The following is an 18,164-nucleotide window of genomic DNA, read 5'->3' as shown; positions in this document are numbered from 1 at the left end:
GGTAATATTTATGGATAATTTATTCCGAGCCCTAGAGTATATAATAAACATAATTTTATTACTATTTTATTCACTGAGTATATTAAAATCAATTCTTTTAAAAGACTACACATTAAAATATGAGTGGATTAATATTTTCTTAATAATTGGGAAAAATATAACTAAACATTTGAACTTTCCCAAGTACCCTTTTTCACAAAAAAAGCAGGTGAAGAGAAATAGTATCTGCTTTCCAAAACAGTTCTATCTGTTTGCCTTCCCATAATACAGGGCTCAAACTGATGCTGAAATCAGAAAACACAGAACACTGGTTTAAGAGTCATAAGATTTATGGTTTAGTCCTTGCTCTGCCACTTGCTAATGGATGACCATGGGCAAGTCTCCTTAATTCATAATTTCTGTATCTGTGAAGTGGCCACAAATAAGCCCATCCTTATAGAACTTTTCTAAGGATCAACTGAAGATAGTTATTTAGATATCAAATCTGTCAAGCCTTATATATACAAAATATTTCATGGTATAATCAACAAAAACACTAGGGAACTCAGGAAATCTGATTCTGGACCCACTCATCATTGTCTTGCCATGACACCTTAAAGAAGTAACTTTTTTATTTTTTAATCTGCAAGATGCATGGGTTGAATTAGATCAGTGCCTCAAATGACCAATTTAGAGAAAGAAGTAAGGCCAAGCCTCTCCATGTTTATCAGTTTTCTTAGGTTTTCAAATGTTTTATCATTTGAGGAATGGCTTTTACCCAAAAAAAGTTTGACAATTTTATCTCAATTCCTTGTCATGTGTTTGCAACAGAAAATGAATGAAAAACAGGTAAATTCTCAGCAAATTTTTTGAAGATCTTTTTTTTTTTTTTTTACCTTGCATCCTTCACAAGCATGAACTCCATAGTGGAACCCAGAAGCTTTATCTCCGCAGACACGGCATTCAATTGCCATGAGGGAATTAGAAGGCTCTTCGTGAGGTTTATTGTACAGCTGGGTCTTTTCGGAATAATAAGGTGGGGATGCAGGCTCCACTTTGATGGCACCTATGTACAAAGAAGTATGGGCAGACAGTCAGCACGTGAAAACCTGCTCAAAAAGCAACGGGGCAAGTCACCAGGGCACACCTCACTGCCATATTTTATTTAAATGTAGGAGCACTAGGGAACACGAAAAAGCAGAGGAAAAAGTAGACTTCGTAATCACAGGCAAGTCACAACACCCCTGAGCCTCACTTGTCAAAATAAAACAGGGAAGGGAATTAAGGCTGTTGTTCTGACCCTTCAATGCCCTGTAATACTAAAGTTCTGAGAGACACCATAATAGTATTTGTGAGAATTAAGGTTGCTTTTGCTACGTCATGTGCTGTATTTGGCATTCATCACAACAGTAAATTATACATTTGTATTTAAATGTGCGTTTTAAGAGAATTTTAAACAGCTCTTGCAAAAGAAACACAGGGTGGAATGCTGCCTTGGAAAGGTAATGGCATGCCGGGCTCTAAGGCACATGAAAAATAAGAGACCAGGTGTTTATCAGGTTTGAGTCAGAAAAGGTGGTTTGTGAAATCACCTTTGATAGAGAGAGAACCTATGGGAAGTGAGTACTGCTTCTCCCTGGTGAGCAGCAGGCCTATTAAGTTTCCCTGTTAGGCTCTAACTGAAAACCACACAAATATAACCAAGTATATTATTTGTCTACAAAAAAAAAAAAACCAAAAAAACTAGAAATACAGGAAGTTCTTACTTATTGTCAAGTAAGGGTTGCCCATTACATAATGGTGGCTTTAGAAAACCAGCATATCAGCACACAGAGATAAAAATCAAGGAAACAGCATCATAGAATTTTATTTTATCTTGAAAAATGCAGTTTCAGTTTTTCTCGAGTTCGCTGTTTCTATGGGAATTTAGTTAATGGCATCAAGACTTTTCAATAGACTACTATGCCAAAATTTAAATTTGTGCTGAAAAATAGGTTGAGGTGGAAGTTTTTCCAACTGCAGGATTAGGGAACATGGACTATAATTTTGCAATTTAGTGATGATACATTATATAAGGTTACTTACTAACTTAAAAATGGCCAAAGGAACTGGAAGTTTGGGTGAGGGATTCTTAGCCTGAGAAAACCAGGCAATGGAATCATGCTGGAAACTCCTCCTAAGAAGCAGGAAAAGAAAGGAAGGAAGGAAGAGGCAAGGAAGGAAAGGATTATCTGGGGTATTTACACACTACATCCCTTTTTGATACATCGTAAACACCTAATATCTCAGGGACAAATGGACAAATAAATGAACAGTCAATATGTTCTCTACAGAGTTACAGTCTCTGGAGCATTTACTCCAGTGTCGTTGAGAGAGTAGTCCAATTCCAGTCTTAGTCTGAAAAGTGAAAATAAACATCATACTTTGGTAATCTTGGAGCTTCAGGTCATACTTATAGTCAGCAACCATTGGGTCAGCTCTTGCAAACGGAATGTCTTCATAGTGTGGAGTGGAAATGCTGGAGAAATCCACAGTGGTGAAGGGCTTGATGTCGAAGGAGTGGGAGTGGTCGTCCATCATGGAAAGGTCCACGGAGCTGATCCCAAAGTTGGTGGGCCAAAATGGCATCTCTGTGTCCACCATGGTGACTTCTGGAACGAAAAAAAAAACAGCTACGGAGTTAGTTCTGAAGAACAATCTTCTAAAGACAGACAGAAAGAGAGCTGAATGAGTCTTTTTAGAATGATATCTAAGTTGTCACAAGGAGAAAAGAGAACATAGTCATCCTTTTAGCGCTGACCGGGTTGTTTTACTAGAGGAAGGAAGTCACCTCTTATTTGGGCGTCAGAGTAGAGAACCCTATAATAGTGTCAATGCATACAGTGTGCCCGTATAAAGGTCCTGCAAACAGCCCTGCTCTCATTATCTTCTACAGAAGATGATCAGTCAAATCTGTTAATGATTTTTAAAGAGCATAAGGTTCTGGGAGCAGTTTTACTTTCTTGAATGAGATACCCTAAATATTTTTCTCTTTAGGATAAAAATGTTCTTCCATTTGCGTTTAGAGTGCTTTTGTGTGACAGGAAGTTGGCATATTAAATTTAGGGAAGAATTGATTCTTTAGCTGCATTATAAGATAATATTTGTTCTTAAAGTAATACAAAAATGAATCTTTTTAAAAGGAGATCCCTTCTGTGCTATGAAAGCTTACTCAAATGTTTATCATTTCTGTGCATATGGTTTTCTTTAAAGAGAAGATGGTCCCCATATTAAGAACAAAAAGCCTAGAGATACACGGAAACATATTTGATTAATAATGACAGAATGTTAAAATGAGAATCTAGCTTAGCATTAATTTTAAACCACCCCCAAAAACAAACTAAACCAAAACAAAAAAGGAAACAAGGAAATCTATAGAAGATAAAAATAAAACACTTACATGGATCCTAAAGCCACAGAAAAATTCGTTTTATGAGTTGCCTTCTTAAGATGATACATGCCTCATGCATTTTAAAAAATATGATTTGTGATCACAGGAAATTAAGTAAAACTGAGAGATTTTAGTTCTAAGTGTCTAATGTGGATTTGTGAGCCACTGGAGTGTGTATACTTTAAACCTTTCCACAGCAGGGACCTATCTGACTTGGTTTACCTGGAACCAGCTGACTATTCAGAGTGGTGTCAAAAAACAGCCACTAGTATTTTAAATGGCAACTGTCTGATCAAGAACCTTAGCGAGGAACAGCAGGCATTCGGGATTGCTGACATTGGAGACAAAGAAATGAATTGCTCATAAACTCTAGAGCTCCTGAAACCATAGTCTTACCTCTTACTGCAGTCCTGTGCCCAACACCTAGCAAAGGGCTTAGTGCATAGTAGGTGCTCATGTTAAATACTACATGCAAGGAGGAGGTGGCTGTGAAATTCTAGCAGAAGAGGCAGGGGAGGGGTGAAGCAAACTAACAGTTATCGAGTATCTCCCACACGCCAGCCACATTGTACTTTTTATTCCATGTAACCCAAGATACTATCTCCACTTCATAGATAAGCGAGAGAATTCAAACTCAAGATGGAACCACAAACCCTGTTCTATATATATTCTTTATTCTCCCACTGACGAAAAGAGTTTATGTAGGAAGGGCTACTCTCCTATGGGCATCTGGCCATGGGCCTTTTGTTTTTTCCCAGCCAGCAGAGAGCTAAGGGATTTTCTCTCAAAGGCTGACTGTTGCATGAGGTTAAAGATTCCAGTTGTGTCTTTGTAAGGAAAACAAAGTGCCTTGAAAACACAAATAAGATCAGTCCTGTGAATGTGCTTCAGGGGTCCCAAGGGGCCTCATTAAGCACGGTTTGGGTTCACATGTCTGAATATCTACACAAATAAGTACCCAAACAACCTTAGGTTATCTGTGTTACAGTATAAACACTACACACAAAAAGAGGAATGTGTACTGGTGATAGCTTAAAGGTCATACTGGGTCTCAATGACATCTAGAAAGAAGTTTGTGCTCCTAATGACAGGGGGAACCCATCAAACTGTGTTCTTTGTCTCAAAATCCATCTAAATCTGCCTAACCCAGGTCAGTCCATCTACTTGGTCGATCTCCTCTAAAATAATGCTTATTCTACATTTCTCTATCCACTTTTCTTAGTATAAATTACTTTCGTATAAAAATACACCACTCTTGTCTCAATTGTAATATCCACCAAAGTGGGCTTATTGACTGTTTCTCATGATGCTTAATGCAAAGTTCATCTATATACAAAACAAAGGTTGACTAAGTGAGTTAAAGGCAGTATATATGCTTCTGTATGAATGCTGGGAAATGAAAATAAGGATGAAAAAAATATCCGTGTTGCAAGAAAAACTGGTTGCTCATCATTTTACTGGTTTAATTTTGTTTTGTTTCACTTTTAACATACGATTTCAGTGACTCCATGTCAATCAAAGCCATGTGTTTTAGTACAGGTATCATATCCTTAGGGGGTTATCTATTTTACTGAAAAGTTTTAGGGAGAATGTTAATGTTAAAATAGCCATTTATATGTAAATGAATAGAATGAAAAATTCATGTGGTTTTAAAGATATAATAGGAAACTCTAAAAATTTTGGACTTTGTAGTCCATTTCATGGCCAAAAGAGTGCTCTCTTGAAAAAATAGATTTTAGTTTTTAAAGCAGTTTTATATTTACTTAAAAACTGAGCAGAAAGTACATAGTTCCCATATGTTCTTTTCCCTTCTTCCCTTCCCACCACACCCGAGACACACACTTTCCCCTATTATTAACTTGCATTTCTCCTATTATTAACACTTGCATTAGTGTGGTATGCTTGTTATGGAACAGATGAACCAATATTGATTCATTATGGCCCACAGTTTATATTAGGGTTCACTCTGTGTGGTGCATTCTACAGTTTTGACAAATGCATAATGTCATGTATCTGCCATACAGAATAGGTTGCACTGCCCTAAACACCCCCTGCACTCCACCTGTTCATCTTTCCCTCCTCCCCATGAGGAAGCCACATTCTTTGCTGTTCTCTTCTAGTAAGTGCGTATTGGTTGAAAGGAGGAGAAGCACTGACCTAGACAATAAATTAAAATCTCTTAGCTTGGCATTCAAGGCCCTCCCTGACAAGTCCTAACTTACTTTCTCAGTGTCATTTTCCACTAGTGAGCCCAGACCTCACTCCCACTGTGGTATATCCTGTGGTTAGGCACTTCATACTGTTTGCCTAGGTTAAATGTGCTCTGCATTTCCCAGTTAGCTCACCTCTGCCCCCTCCCTCATCGCTACATGTCACCATGCCCTCTCTTACCCAGGGCAGTGGGAAATCCCAGAGTCATCCAAAAGCTCCTTTCTCCATGAAACCTTCCACGAAGTCTCCAACTTAAAAAAACTCTCCATTCTCTGAGTTCCCACAGCCCTCTGTACCTCTCTTTTAACTCTGATATAATTATTTGAATAAATATCTCCATGAGATTTCAAGTTCTGGAGCAGAAGGACAGTGTCTTATTGTTCTACTTTTCCTTTTTTCCCTACATACAGCTATTGCTTCCTAAATACTTGCCAACAGAATGATCAGATTTTATGGGGAAGAATAGAATGAGCTCCCAGAAAGGATGGTAATTTTCAATATCATAAATAAAATACAATTTAAGCCAGAACCCCTTCCCAATGTGTACTCAGTTTTTCTCTTTGGATAGTTATAGGAGGAGGATTAGGGTACTAGAGAGGTCTTTTTTCCCCCCTATGTGCAAAGAGCAAAGTAAGAAAACAAAAACAGCTCTCCATCTCTATGAAAACATATTACTGAAATACACATTTTTCTTCCTCCTTTCCCTTCCCTTGTCCTCTTATTCTGGGACATCTTGACCTAAACAATATTATTCCATGACCATACTTACTGGGAGGCACAACATTTCCCTAGACATTCTATTTTATTTTGACTTAGGGATGGGTCCAGGGAGCCTGCTTCTAATTTTGTCTCTAGAAAACATAAGCTACTGTTTCTGCCAAACTGTAAGTCGAGTAGGTGTTTTTATTACTCAGTGCAATTACCCATGAAAGAACAAATGAACAAAATAGTTGCATGAACAACAGCCCCTCTCAGGGATAAGTAACAGTGTCTTAACTTTCCAGCTGGGTGACAGCAGTATGTGGCATCAGGGTATATCCATCAATTTCACAATCTTCAATGTGTTTCAAGCAGGCAAAAGTCTATAGGCAGACATTGTGAGGCAGGACATGAAATTTATCTTAGACCCTGAAACTTAGCTTTAAACTCTATGCTAGCCAATGAGCAGACTTCAGAGTTCTCCAAAGTACAGTGTATTTCGAACAAAAATGCAACCAGTATCATGCAAAAGTAAATTAGCTTCTCTAATCTGATAGGCATTGTTATTTGGGAGTATGAAAGTGGGTTAGAAAACATGCTAAGTTATCAAATCAAGCCCCAGAACTATATGGTTTATCTTGGAGGTTTTATGTTGTCCATTTATATATAAAAAAGGAAAACTTCTATTAGAATATTTGGGGAAAGAAACACTGCATCTCTGTAATAATTATATCAGCTAATATGAATAGAACCTTACGTCACTGCTAAATATTGTGCCAAATAACACATGGATTGTCCCATTTAATCTGCAGAACAGCCCCATGAAGTAGGCATACTTAAAGTAATTCTCCTGAAAGAAGAGGAAACTGAGGCACAGATATGGAAGCAAGTAATTTACCTAAGACCACACAATTACTAAATAGTAAAGCTGGGTTATGAACCCAGATGGTCTAAAACTCCATAGCCTGCAGACTGAACATTCTAAACTGAATACTGGTTAGAAAAGCAAATCTTTTCCTGATGAATTTCAACAAACCTTCATTGATCATCAACAAACCTATGATGTGCCAGGTACAGGGGGCTGAGGGTATACTACAGAAGAGTGAGTAATTCTCAAATAAAAGTTTCATTAGAGAAATATGTTAAGCTGCGCAACAAGAGTAGGTACCAGGAAGAAGCCTTTCAAAGTAGCCTTATTGGAAGGGAGACAGTCATTGATTCTTTTCAATCTCTTCTATTTTGTTTCAGTTTAGTGTCACAGTACTCACACATATGGTTCCAGCTTATTTCTACAGCCCCTCCTTATTGATTCATGCAAATCGTTTTGCAGCATAAATTGACCTGGGAATTGTCTAATTCTAATTCTGATAGCTGATATCCCGAGACAAAAATCATCCTGAAATATTAGAGAGGAAAAGGTCTTTCTGAGATAATCTAAGTTTCTCATTTGATAGATGAAGAAAAAAATGAGGCAAAGTGACTTTCCTCTGAGCACATGGTTAGAGGCTGATTGAACAAGAATTCAGGTTTTCTGTCTCCATCCTAGCCTACCCTACTCTGCATTATGAAGTTATTATTACATGTAAATATGTTCAAAAGGACTTTTAACCTGGGCCAATTTTCATAGATTCAGATTTTTTTCTCTTAATTAATATGCTGGAAAGACATCAAATTTATAAAGGATAAAAGTCTCATGGAAAAAGCCATTTATTCGATGGCAAATTAGAACAAAAAATCTGTAACAGAATTAGTTTCTAACAAGAACAATAAACTCTGAATTCATCAAAGATTTAAGGACTAGTCTACTTAAGTGGGCATTGTATCAGCCCGTTTTTACATAATAAATGCAAGTATATGTATTTTCTTCATTCATTTTTTTTTGCAGGTTGCTGTTTAACAGTGAAGGTGAGTGAAAGCCAGTATCATGTTTGATGCCCTGGGTTTGAATCCTGACTTACTGCTTGTCAGTTTTGTGGTCTCTTTATAACTCATGATCCCCATCTATGAAATAGTATTATCTACCTCATTTAGGTGTTATGAAGATTAAATTAGATAATATATGTAAAGCATCTAGCATAGGGCAAGACAAGAAGTACTCAATAAATGTAATTGTTGGGAGTAGTATTAATTTTTGTACCTTATTAGTAACCAGAATACTAGAATCATATAAAAGGTGGGCTAAAAGCCTCTAGGAGGCAGGAAGAGGAAGAAACACCAGCACAGTCCTATTGTTCAAATAGGACTACGCCTAAAACAGATGTCCTGTTTTAAAGACCTCTGGAAAAGGAGAGTCTACAGCTTCTCTTGGTTCCTCGTTCCAATGCTTAATGGCTCTTTTGTAGCCAGGGAAGTCTATGTCTTATTTGGCATTTCCCCAACGGTGTTATACATATGTTATAATGTTCCCTTTAAAATAATTGAAAAGAAAAAACATTCTGGTGGGCAAATAAATTTAGGAAATGCTAGGTCAAGCAAGGTTAAGCAGGTTTACTGCAGGACTTCTTAGCCTCATATCTCATAATTCACGAGAATATACAAAAGAGTGCAAGGGCACAGAAGCAACATTTGAGAAGCTTAACATTTGATGGACTATCATTTGTGAAATGGTGTTCTAACCTACGTTGGAGTTTATGACTTTTCGTCTTCTAAACATATAGTTATCACCCTCTGCTTGGCTGCCCTTTACTATACGTACTTGAAGAGTGTTACTAAGTTGTCCCACAGGTTTTAACTTTAGAAAGACTAAGGGCAAGGATTTATGTTGGTTAAAAGAACAACAACAAAACTCAAGAGAGAAAGGATTTCTTACTTAGACCACACAGAAAGAAATCATTGTAAAAATGAATGCTCTTTTGTAGAGACTAGCTTCAAAGTCTCCAGACAGTAAAGAAAAAGGATCCCATGTAAAAGATCAGGAATCAGAATGGCATTGAACTGCTCAACAGCAACTTTGGAAGCTAGAAAATCTACAGAGCCATGTCTTCAAAATTCCAAGAAAAGAGCTATTTCCAACTCAGAATTTTATACTCAGCCAAACCATTGCTTGAGTATAAGAGTAGGATAAAGACATTTTCAGAAATATAAGGCCTAAAAAAAAAAGTCCTCTCCCCTGCTCTTTACCAGAGTTCTACACCAGAGCAACAAAAAAATACGGGATCCAGGAAACAAAGGATCTAAACACTGGTGAGACGAGAGGAAGACCTGAGACAGTAGATGCAAAAGCTTAGAACAGAACAAAAGGACAAAGACAGCCCGTGAGATGACCCAAGGAATCAGAATGCGAGGTGTATCTGACCACTTTGAGAGTTGTTACTACTCTGTCAGAGAGTTAGAGAATGAACTACTGATAGGTACACAGAAAAGGAACAACAGCAAAAATGAGAAATTACTGAGTTAAAAAAAATATATATGTGTACACATACACACACACACTCCAGAAAACAACTGCTCAGGATGGTCAACAGAATTATAGATACTGCCTGGCTCCACTGTAAGGAGCACTTTCAAAGTTATTATGAGGTAAACACAGACAACTTATTTTACTTAAAATTACAGATAACTACATTGTGAGGATGGGGGAAGGAAAAAGTATGTTTTGGGAAAAGAAGTTGCGGTGGTAAAAGGCTAGATCCTTATCTTCTACGGTAGGTTAGTGGGTAATGAATATAATTTCTAAAGTAGAGGCCTAAGCATGTCATTTTAAAGATATGTAAGTAAACACCAGGAAAAATGCTTAAAAGAGTTAAAAATCATTGCCTATGAGGAGTGGCAACTGGGTGTGGGACTGGGACCTGTTCTTCATTAAAAACTTTATACTATCTGACTTTTAAAACTATGTACAAGTATTACTTCAATAAAAGTAAAAATTAAGTTAAATATCTTTTAATTGTAATATTTTCCCATGATTTCACTTAACAAAGGAAATAAATATATTTCACAGTCTCTCAGTTCTTTTAAAAGGAATTACTAAAGCCTGGAAAAGTAAACTTTAATGTCATTTCAAGTAAAGTAAAGGAAAATCAGAAAATATTTTTATTATTTGACCAATAGATGACTGTCTTCTTGACTCAAGCATTTAAAAATTAACTCTATCAATTCATTTATTTTCATTTCCTGGTGTCATGGATGCTGATTTAGTAAAAGAGGAAAAAGACTCTGGGTCCCATTAGCAGACGTACAGTTTAATAACAGCTGACCTTTTTTAAGTACTTATTATACAACAGGTATTTTAAGCACTTATTATATGACTGTCCCTTAAAACTATTACATATATAATTTTTAAGTTATTAAGTACAAATGTATAATTTATAATGTACATGCAACATGTAATTTACATATGTAAATGGTACTATGGTTTGTATAGTTATAATTACTGCCCAACAGATTGAAAAAGATAGAAAGGGGGGGTAAGTGATTAGCTCTATGTCACACAGGTAATAGGTATTGGAGCTGGGGTTTGAATTCTGTTGTGGTTTCTCTGCATAGAGAGCCTCTTATTTTGGACCCCATGAATTTAAAAGAGGATCATAAATGGATTCTTTGGTGTGTCACTTGTTTCTTCAATATAAAAAAATACATTTTCATTCTGTTGTCCACTTAAGATTATATTAAAAACCAAATCTAAGGCTTATGTGGTTGATTCCCCATTGACACTCTCACTGACAGCCTTGGCAGAGGTATGTATTTGTATAGGCGCATTTCTCTGTAATAAGCCAGAAGGTCTCGTAGCAAATTTCAAACTCAGATCAACAAAAGGCATATATATCATCAGCTTTAGAGAAGACCACGTTCACTTGTGCTTTTTAAGAGTTCATCTTCTCTTGCATAGTTTAGATAGCTTGCTCAATACAGTCCTGAGGTATCAGGAGACAGGAAAGATTACAGGATCATGCCCTCATTCATACTTTTCATTTCTTCTGCTTCCTTAGCTGGAGATTCATATCTTCTCATTATGGTCAAACTCAAGCTTGATTCTTCTGCTAAACTTAACTGCACATGTTTCTAAAGGGATATCTACTAATAATCTAATCAGGACTAAGGCTAAATCTATTGAATAGTTAGTTGTTCTCGTTTAACTGAAGGTGCTACTTGGTCTAGTACATACCAGTAGCAAGTGAAGAATGGTGCTTAGGTCAGAAACAGGAACTGGAATGTTTCCCCCTGGCTAGCTCCCTGTCCACATTTAGGTTTTGGCTTTGTGATAGGGGAATGGAAATGGGACAGTGGAGACTGAGTAGAAAAGAAAAAATGAAAGGAATGTTCCAGAAGTTTTCTATTCAGAAGTAACTATTCAGAAAGAGGGAGCCACAAAACCTCTGGCACAGTACTCTTTCTCTTTGCTGTGTCCACCTCTCAAATTTTGTAAAGGACCTCTTGCAACCAGGAACACATAGAGTGGGGAGGTGTTTTTAAATAATGCTTTAGTACCGAAGCACCTCAAATAGCTTGAAATTATCAGAGGGAAAAGGCACTGTCTTAGAGTTGTTTAGTCTAGCAAAATCATGTGATATACTACGTTTCTGTTTACTCTTTTGTTTTTGATTATTGTGCCAAGTGCTCAATGAGAAGACAATGGTCTCAAGATAAACAAACACTAAGAACAAAAGTATCAAAACAGATGGCTAGTGGTTATGACTGATATGCACTTTTCACTAGCTATACTATATACTATTTTAAAACATATTACAATGTGATACTAAAGTATCCATAGTAAGCATTCTTTATATTTTAAATCTTCCTCCTGAGCTATTACAATATTATCAAAAAAATTCTAGATAAAAATCACTTGATATAATACAACACCCATTCATGGTTTAAAAGAACTCTTACTTAGGAAGGAAAGAAAATTTCATTAATTGTATCAAGAATATATAAAATAAATAAACAAAAACCTAAAGTAACCATTATACTTGATGGTGAAATATTTAAAGATTTCCTCCTGAGATCAGGAATGAGATAAGGATACTACCTATCACTTCTTCTATTCGACACTGTACTGGAATTCCCATCCAATGCAACAGGGGTAAAAAAGACACAAAGATTAGAAAAGAAAAAAAATAAAAGTACATTATTCACAGATGGCACAGGTGGCATGGTATAAAAAAATAAAAACCATTACAGTTAATATGAGAATTCAGGAAAGTCGCTGGATATAAGGTCAATATTCAAAAATCAACTGTATTTCTATAAGCCAGCAGCAAATAGAAAATGACATTTTAAAATGAATTTTACAATAGCATCAAAAACATCAAACACCTAGGGCAATAAATCTAGCAAAATACATATGAGATCTCTACACTGAAAAGTTAAAAACATTATTTAAAAAAACGAAAGACTATCTAAATAAATGAAGGGATACACCATGATCATGGATTGGAAGACTCAATATTACAAAGCTGTCAATTCTCTTCATATTTAGCTGTAGATTCAGAAATATCCCAATCAAACTCCTAGCATTTTTGTGTGGAAATTGACATGCTGAGTCTAAAATTTATGTGGAAATTCAAAGGGACAAGAATAGACTAGGCAATCTTGAAGACAAGAACAATACTGGAGGATTTTACTCCAGATATTTAACCCAATTATAAAGCTATAGTAATTAAGACAATATATTAACTAATATATTGCAAAGATAGAAAAATAGACCAGTGCAACAGAAGAGCAAGTCAAGAATCAACCCCACATGTACATGGTCACCTGGTTTATAACAAAAATGTCACTTCTGTGCAGTAGGGAAGGATGATTCTGTCAATAAATGGAGCAAGTCAACTGAATATCCATATAGAACAAAGTCAATCAACTTTGCACCATACACCATACACGCAAATCAATCTCATGTGGACTACATGAATGTGAAATATAAAACAAAAGAGCTTTTAAAACAGAAACTAGAGAACACTTTATCAACCTTGAAGTAGGCAAAAGATTTCTTCAACAGGATATAAAGAGCGCTTATCATAAAAGAAAAATTTGATAAATTGGACTATGTTAAGATTAAAAACTGATTATTAAGCAAGTGAAAAAGCAACACACAGAGTGGGAAAAGATATCTGCAATGCATGTATCTGACCAAGTATCTTTTAGAACTCGTATGTAAAGTACCCAATATAAAAATGGGCAAAAGACTTGAACAGGCACTTCAGAAAAAGGGATAGCCAAATGAAAAACATTTATTTTAAAAGTTGCTTAACTTTTTAGTCATCAGATAAAGGGTAAAAAATTATAACATGATACTAACACGTACCTACTAGAATGGCTAAAATGAAAAAGAGAAAATGCCAAAGACCAATAAAATGTGGAGCAACTGGAACACTCAGACACTGATGATGGAAGTGTAAATTGGTACAGCCAGGTTCAAAACTGTTTGGTAGTGTCTCTCAAAGCTGAATACAAGTGCATATCTAAAATAAATGCTCACTGAAAGATCTCTGCAAGAATGTTCATAGTTGTACCATTTGTAGCATTGGAAACGACTGAAAACCCATCAACAGTAGGATTGATAAATATATTGTGATGTATTAACACAGTGAAAGATTATATAGTGATGAGAATGAAGCACGATTATACTCAATGTGATTAATCTAACAAGCAAATGCTGAGCAAAAGAATCCAGGCACAAAAGAATAAATAATGTATGATTCCACTCATATAAAATTCAAAGCCAGGCAAACAAATGTATGGATTAGAAACTAGAAGAGTGGGCTTTTGGAGTGCTGGTATAGTTCTGTTTCTTTAATTGAGTAAGGGCTAAAGAGGTATGTTTATTTATGAAAATGATTCACTCACTTTTCTCCTCATATGCTATACTTCAGTACAAAGGTCAAATAAGAGAGATGTCCATGAGGGTCTGGGAATGTGGGTTGACAGAAGATAACATGCAGACCAACCACATTGATTTTTATTGTTAAGCCAACAAAAATTCTTCCATTTGTGTTAAAATGATTGTTACACAATTTCTAGGGCATGCATTTAAGAATTTTCCTATTCAGAACTTATAAAACAGTACTAAAATTCATCTTAATAAACTACCAACGATTTTTCTAACTGGCTTCATTGTATAATGAAGGCCAAATATTCACCCAAGGTCCTCAAAGCAGTGTAAACAGGGCAGGAAAAAATTCAAAAGGTACACATTTTATCTTAAGAAGTATCAAAAAGTTATGCTTTAGATATGCATGGCTTATATGAAAGGCTTATTCTGCTTTATAAGAATCCTGCAGTTTTTAACAATGCAGAAAATCTTTTTCCAAATACTAATGCCCGCATCCGGGGTACTGTGTTTGGAAGTTAATATATTTGGATCAGTTGACTCATCTTTTGAGACATTCCATTTAAATGAAATAAGGGCAGTAGGTTAAATCCAAGATACCATTTTTATGCTAATTAGTTAACTTTTCGTTGTGTCAACTATCTATTTTAGAAACCTTGCTTCTTGGAGGATTATGATTATATTTAACTGTAATGTTCCTCTTCCCAAGACATTTCCTTGTTTTACTTCAGCATTTTTCTTTCTCAATATTTTAATCTCAGTACATGCTCAATCAGTAATATAAAATTCAAACCATCTCAAATCAAGACAACCAATTACTTAATACTTTGTGCAAGGTATTTTTCAGGCTTCACAAGAAATACATTATAATGTAGTTCTTGACCTTAAGAAACCTAAAAAGGTGAAAGATGTTTAATAACAGAAGGAAGTATACAGACCAAACTAGTGATTAGGGCAATAAGTGCTCTACAAATGTAGAAGAGAAAGAGACTCACATGCTCTGAAATAACTGGTGACAATTTCATGGTAGAGATGGGTTTTGAATTATGAGGGCCCAGTGGAATGATTAGAACTTGTACTGTTGTTGATAAAGATATTCTAAGGAAAAGATACTTGTCTCTGTCACCTAGCTTGTCCCTTATATCACCTGGGTTTGTTTAACCAATAATAGCTAAATGAATATAGGATCAAAGATGATTAGATTTCATATCAGGACATACACCTGCAAATTGGATTGGCTTCTCCCAGGTCATTTGTTTGCATCTTGTAATTGGCTAGAGATGTGGTTTTATCAATGACAAAGAGATTTCTTTGCAAATGGCAAAGATTTCTATGTAAATCTGGCCATATGTAACATCAAACTCACACTTTTGGCTCTTACGAGCACCATATTTTAATCAACTAAGCAAACTTGTCCAGACAGTCTATGTAATAGGTCTTTAATTTTAAAAGCTAAACTAAAGACAGGGTTTTAGATAATGTGTAAGACAATAGAAAAGTCATATCCAATGATCTTAGATTAAAATTATTTAATTGCTAATGCAAAACAAAAAAATAATAATGAACCTTTTACTTTTTCCAAAAGAACTGACTTAATTAAAGGAAGTAAGGAGAGCCATCATGTTCACATGTCTGGAACATGTAAGGGTTACTGCCATCCTGCTACTGAATTTGCCACTGGCTCTTTGCCAAAACAAGAAATTGAAGCTTGGTTTCCTTCTTCTGGAACTAAGATTAATAATATGTATCTATCAGATAATATCTACATATTCTGGGGAAAAATGCTAAGGAAAAGATTGTACAAGAGTAAGTCATAAATCTGACTTAAATAGCCATGGTAGTAGAAAATTTTGATGGTGTGGATAATGAAAATCTGTATTATCCCAAAGTGGTAACTTCCATTTTAAGAGCAAGAATACAAAATTAACATTTCTTGATCACCTGTTACATATCAGGCACTTCCTAAGTGCTTTATATATTCGATATTAATAACTTAATCAAGTAAGTTACTTTTCCTAGCATTGCTAGCAAATAAGTCTCTTGGACGTTGACAGTGTTTCCAGAACACTGGAAATATCAAAAGGTACGCAGACTTGCAGACGAAGCTAGACCTCTGGGTAACTCACAAGTTAAGATATTTGATTAGTATTCAAATGATATACTAGTAATGACATTCAAACCACTAGAGGGACATGGTGCAAATAACTCTAAATAATAGGTAAACTCAAATATATCTGTATCTGATTTTTAGCATATATAATAACTGTTGTTTTACATTAGCATTGTTTGAATAATAATATTTAGTACAAACTTTTGTTTTTATATACTAAACATATTCCAGTACCTGATCTCAGGTGCCGCCAAGATACAGCAGGAGATCAGCTTTGTAATGAGTTAACAAGAACTTATTCGATACCTATTATGTGTTAGATGCTGTGGAATAAAGAAGAGAATAAAACACAGGTCTTATCCTTAGTATCTATATAACTTGGCTTAGGAGACATAGAAAACAGAAAATAATTATCAGGCAGTCTCTAATTAAGGGTTCAATAGTGTGATACAGACATTATAGGGTTTTATTCTTCCATTTTAACAAGTATTGATGAGCCCTGTTATTCATCAAGCGCATTCTAGGCATTTGAGATATATCTGTGGGTGAGCAAACTAGACAAATATCTCTGCCTTCATGGGGTTAATATGCAATAGGATAAAGCAGACCATAAATAATAAATACAATAAATAAGTAAATTACATGGAATGTTAGAAGAAGATGATGAATGCTTTAGAAATAGGAAGATGTAGAACAGGGGGAAGGCAGGCCAGGGGTCAGGATAGATGATTCAATAGGAGGTCAAGGCAGTCTTCACCAGATGTTAAGATCCTAGCCAAGATCAGAGGGAGCTGACAGGAAGATAGCAGAGGGAGAGGGTGCAGGGAAGGACCAAGAACTAAAGTAAAACCACCAGGGCAGGAGTGTGTGCAGAATGTGGGAGGGACAGCAAGGACAGGGTGGCGGGAGCAGAGTGGGCAAATGGTAGAGGGATTGACCGGGTGGAGCAGGGCTGTGGGGCAGACTCAGGCTTTCATTGTGAGTGAGGAGCCATTGCAGGGTGTGGAGTTGAGTGACAGATCTGACTTACATGTTAACATCATCTCTCTGGATGGCGGGCTGAGACTAGATTGTTGGGAGGTAAGGGGAGAGGTGGGAAAACCTGTCGACAGACTGGGAATGCAATCCAGGCAAGAGATGTGGGCTTGGATCCGGGTGGTAGCAGCGGAGGTGGGAAGAAAATATTCTCTGAACATATTGTCAGTTCAGAGGAGATGGAGAACAATCAGCAGCCATGTATTAAGAGAAGGCTTCATGGTGTAGAAGTTACTTAAACCTGACCTTGAAGGATAAAGAGGACTCGAAAAGGTGAAAGAATTAAGAAAGGCATTCCAGGATGTGATAGGCCTGGTGGCAAGAGTGAATTATTGGTGGGACTGTGAGATTAGTCCAATTAGAGAAAGGCAGACCAGTCTCTGGGGGTGTGGAGCAAAATAAGGGGAACCAAATTATAAAGAGCTTTGAACAAGTAGATGATCAATACATATTAGAAAATGGATAGGTTTTGAGGACCACTTATCTGGCAGACTTAACTGGATGACTAAGAGTCTCTCATTTAGAAAGTCAGCTAAAAAGCTCTCCAGAAATCCTGGCATGAGGTAATGAGGGATAATTCACATGTAGGTAATTCAGAGTTGACTGCTTTAACTCTGTAATGCAAATCACTCGCCACTTGTGGGAACCTCAATCTTGTACTGACAATCTCTTTCAGTTGCATGTGCAATTCCTGTGTCTAAACTGGTTACAGGAGCAAAACTGCTTCCACAGAAAAGGGTAATCTAGTAGAGGTTTATAGAAACTTGGTTCCGTTCAAATGAGTCTGATTCATTTGCTATCACATATTTTTGAAATATTCAACAACAGTAGATGGACACAAGGCATTGAGTAGGCAACTTCTGAATTAATGCCTAATTTAAGAGTGTCCACAGGAAGCTCAAACAACAGAAATTATGTCAGTTTTCTTGGCC

The 18,164-nt window shown here is 36.2% G+C and overlaps 1 protein-coding gene across 7 annotated transcripts in view; it reads right to left on the bottom strand.

Moving 5' to 3' along the window:
- Window positions 1-18,164, bottom strand: part of PPARG (peroxisome proliferator activated receptor gamma) — a 119,474-nt gene that overhangs the window by 43,497 nt on the left and 57,813 nt on the right. For all 7 annotated transcript variants that reach the window (XM_073231052.1, XM_017655850.3, XM_037000363.2 and 4 more), the window contains 2 exons: window positions 2,403-2,630; window positions 876-1,045 (listed from right to left, as the gene is read on the bottom strand). In XM_073231052.1, the coding sequence (XP_073087153.1) occupies window positions 876-1,045; window positions 2,403-2,622 (390 nt within the window). In that variant the 5' untranslated portion in view covers window positions 2,623-2,630. The remainder of the gene's footprint in view (window positions 1-875; window positions 1,046-2,402; window positions 2,631-18,164) is intronic.

The sequence above is a fragment of the Manis javanica genome, chromosome 3, assembly GCF_040802235.1.
Source record: "Manis javanica isolate MJ-LG chromosome 3, MJ_LKY, whole genome shotgun sequence".
Taxonomy (NCBI): Eukaryota; Metazoa; Chordata; class Mammalia; order Pholidota; family Manidae; genus Manis; species Manis javanica.
This window is presented reverse-complemented; position numbering and strand designations above follow the sequence as displayed.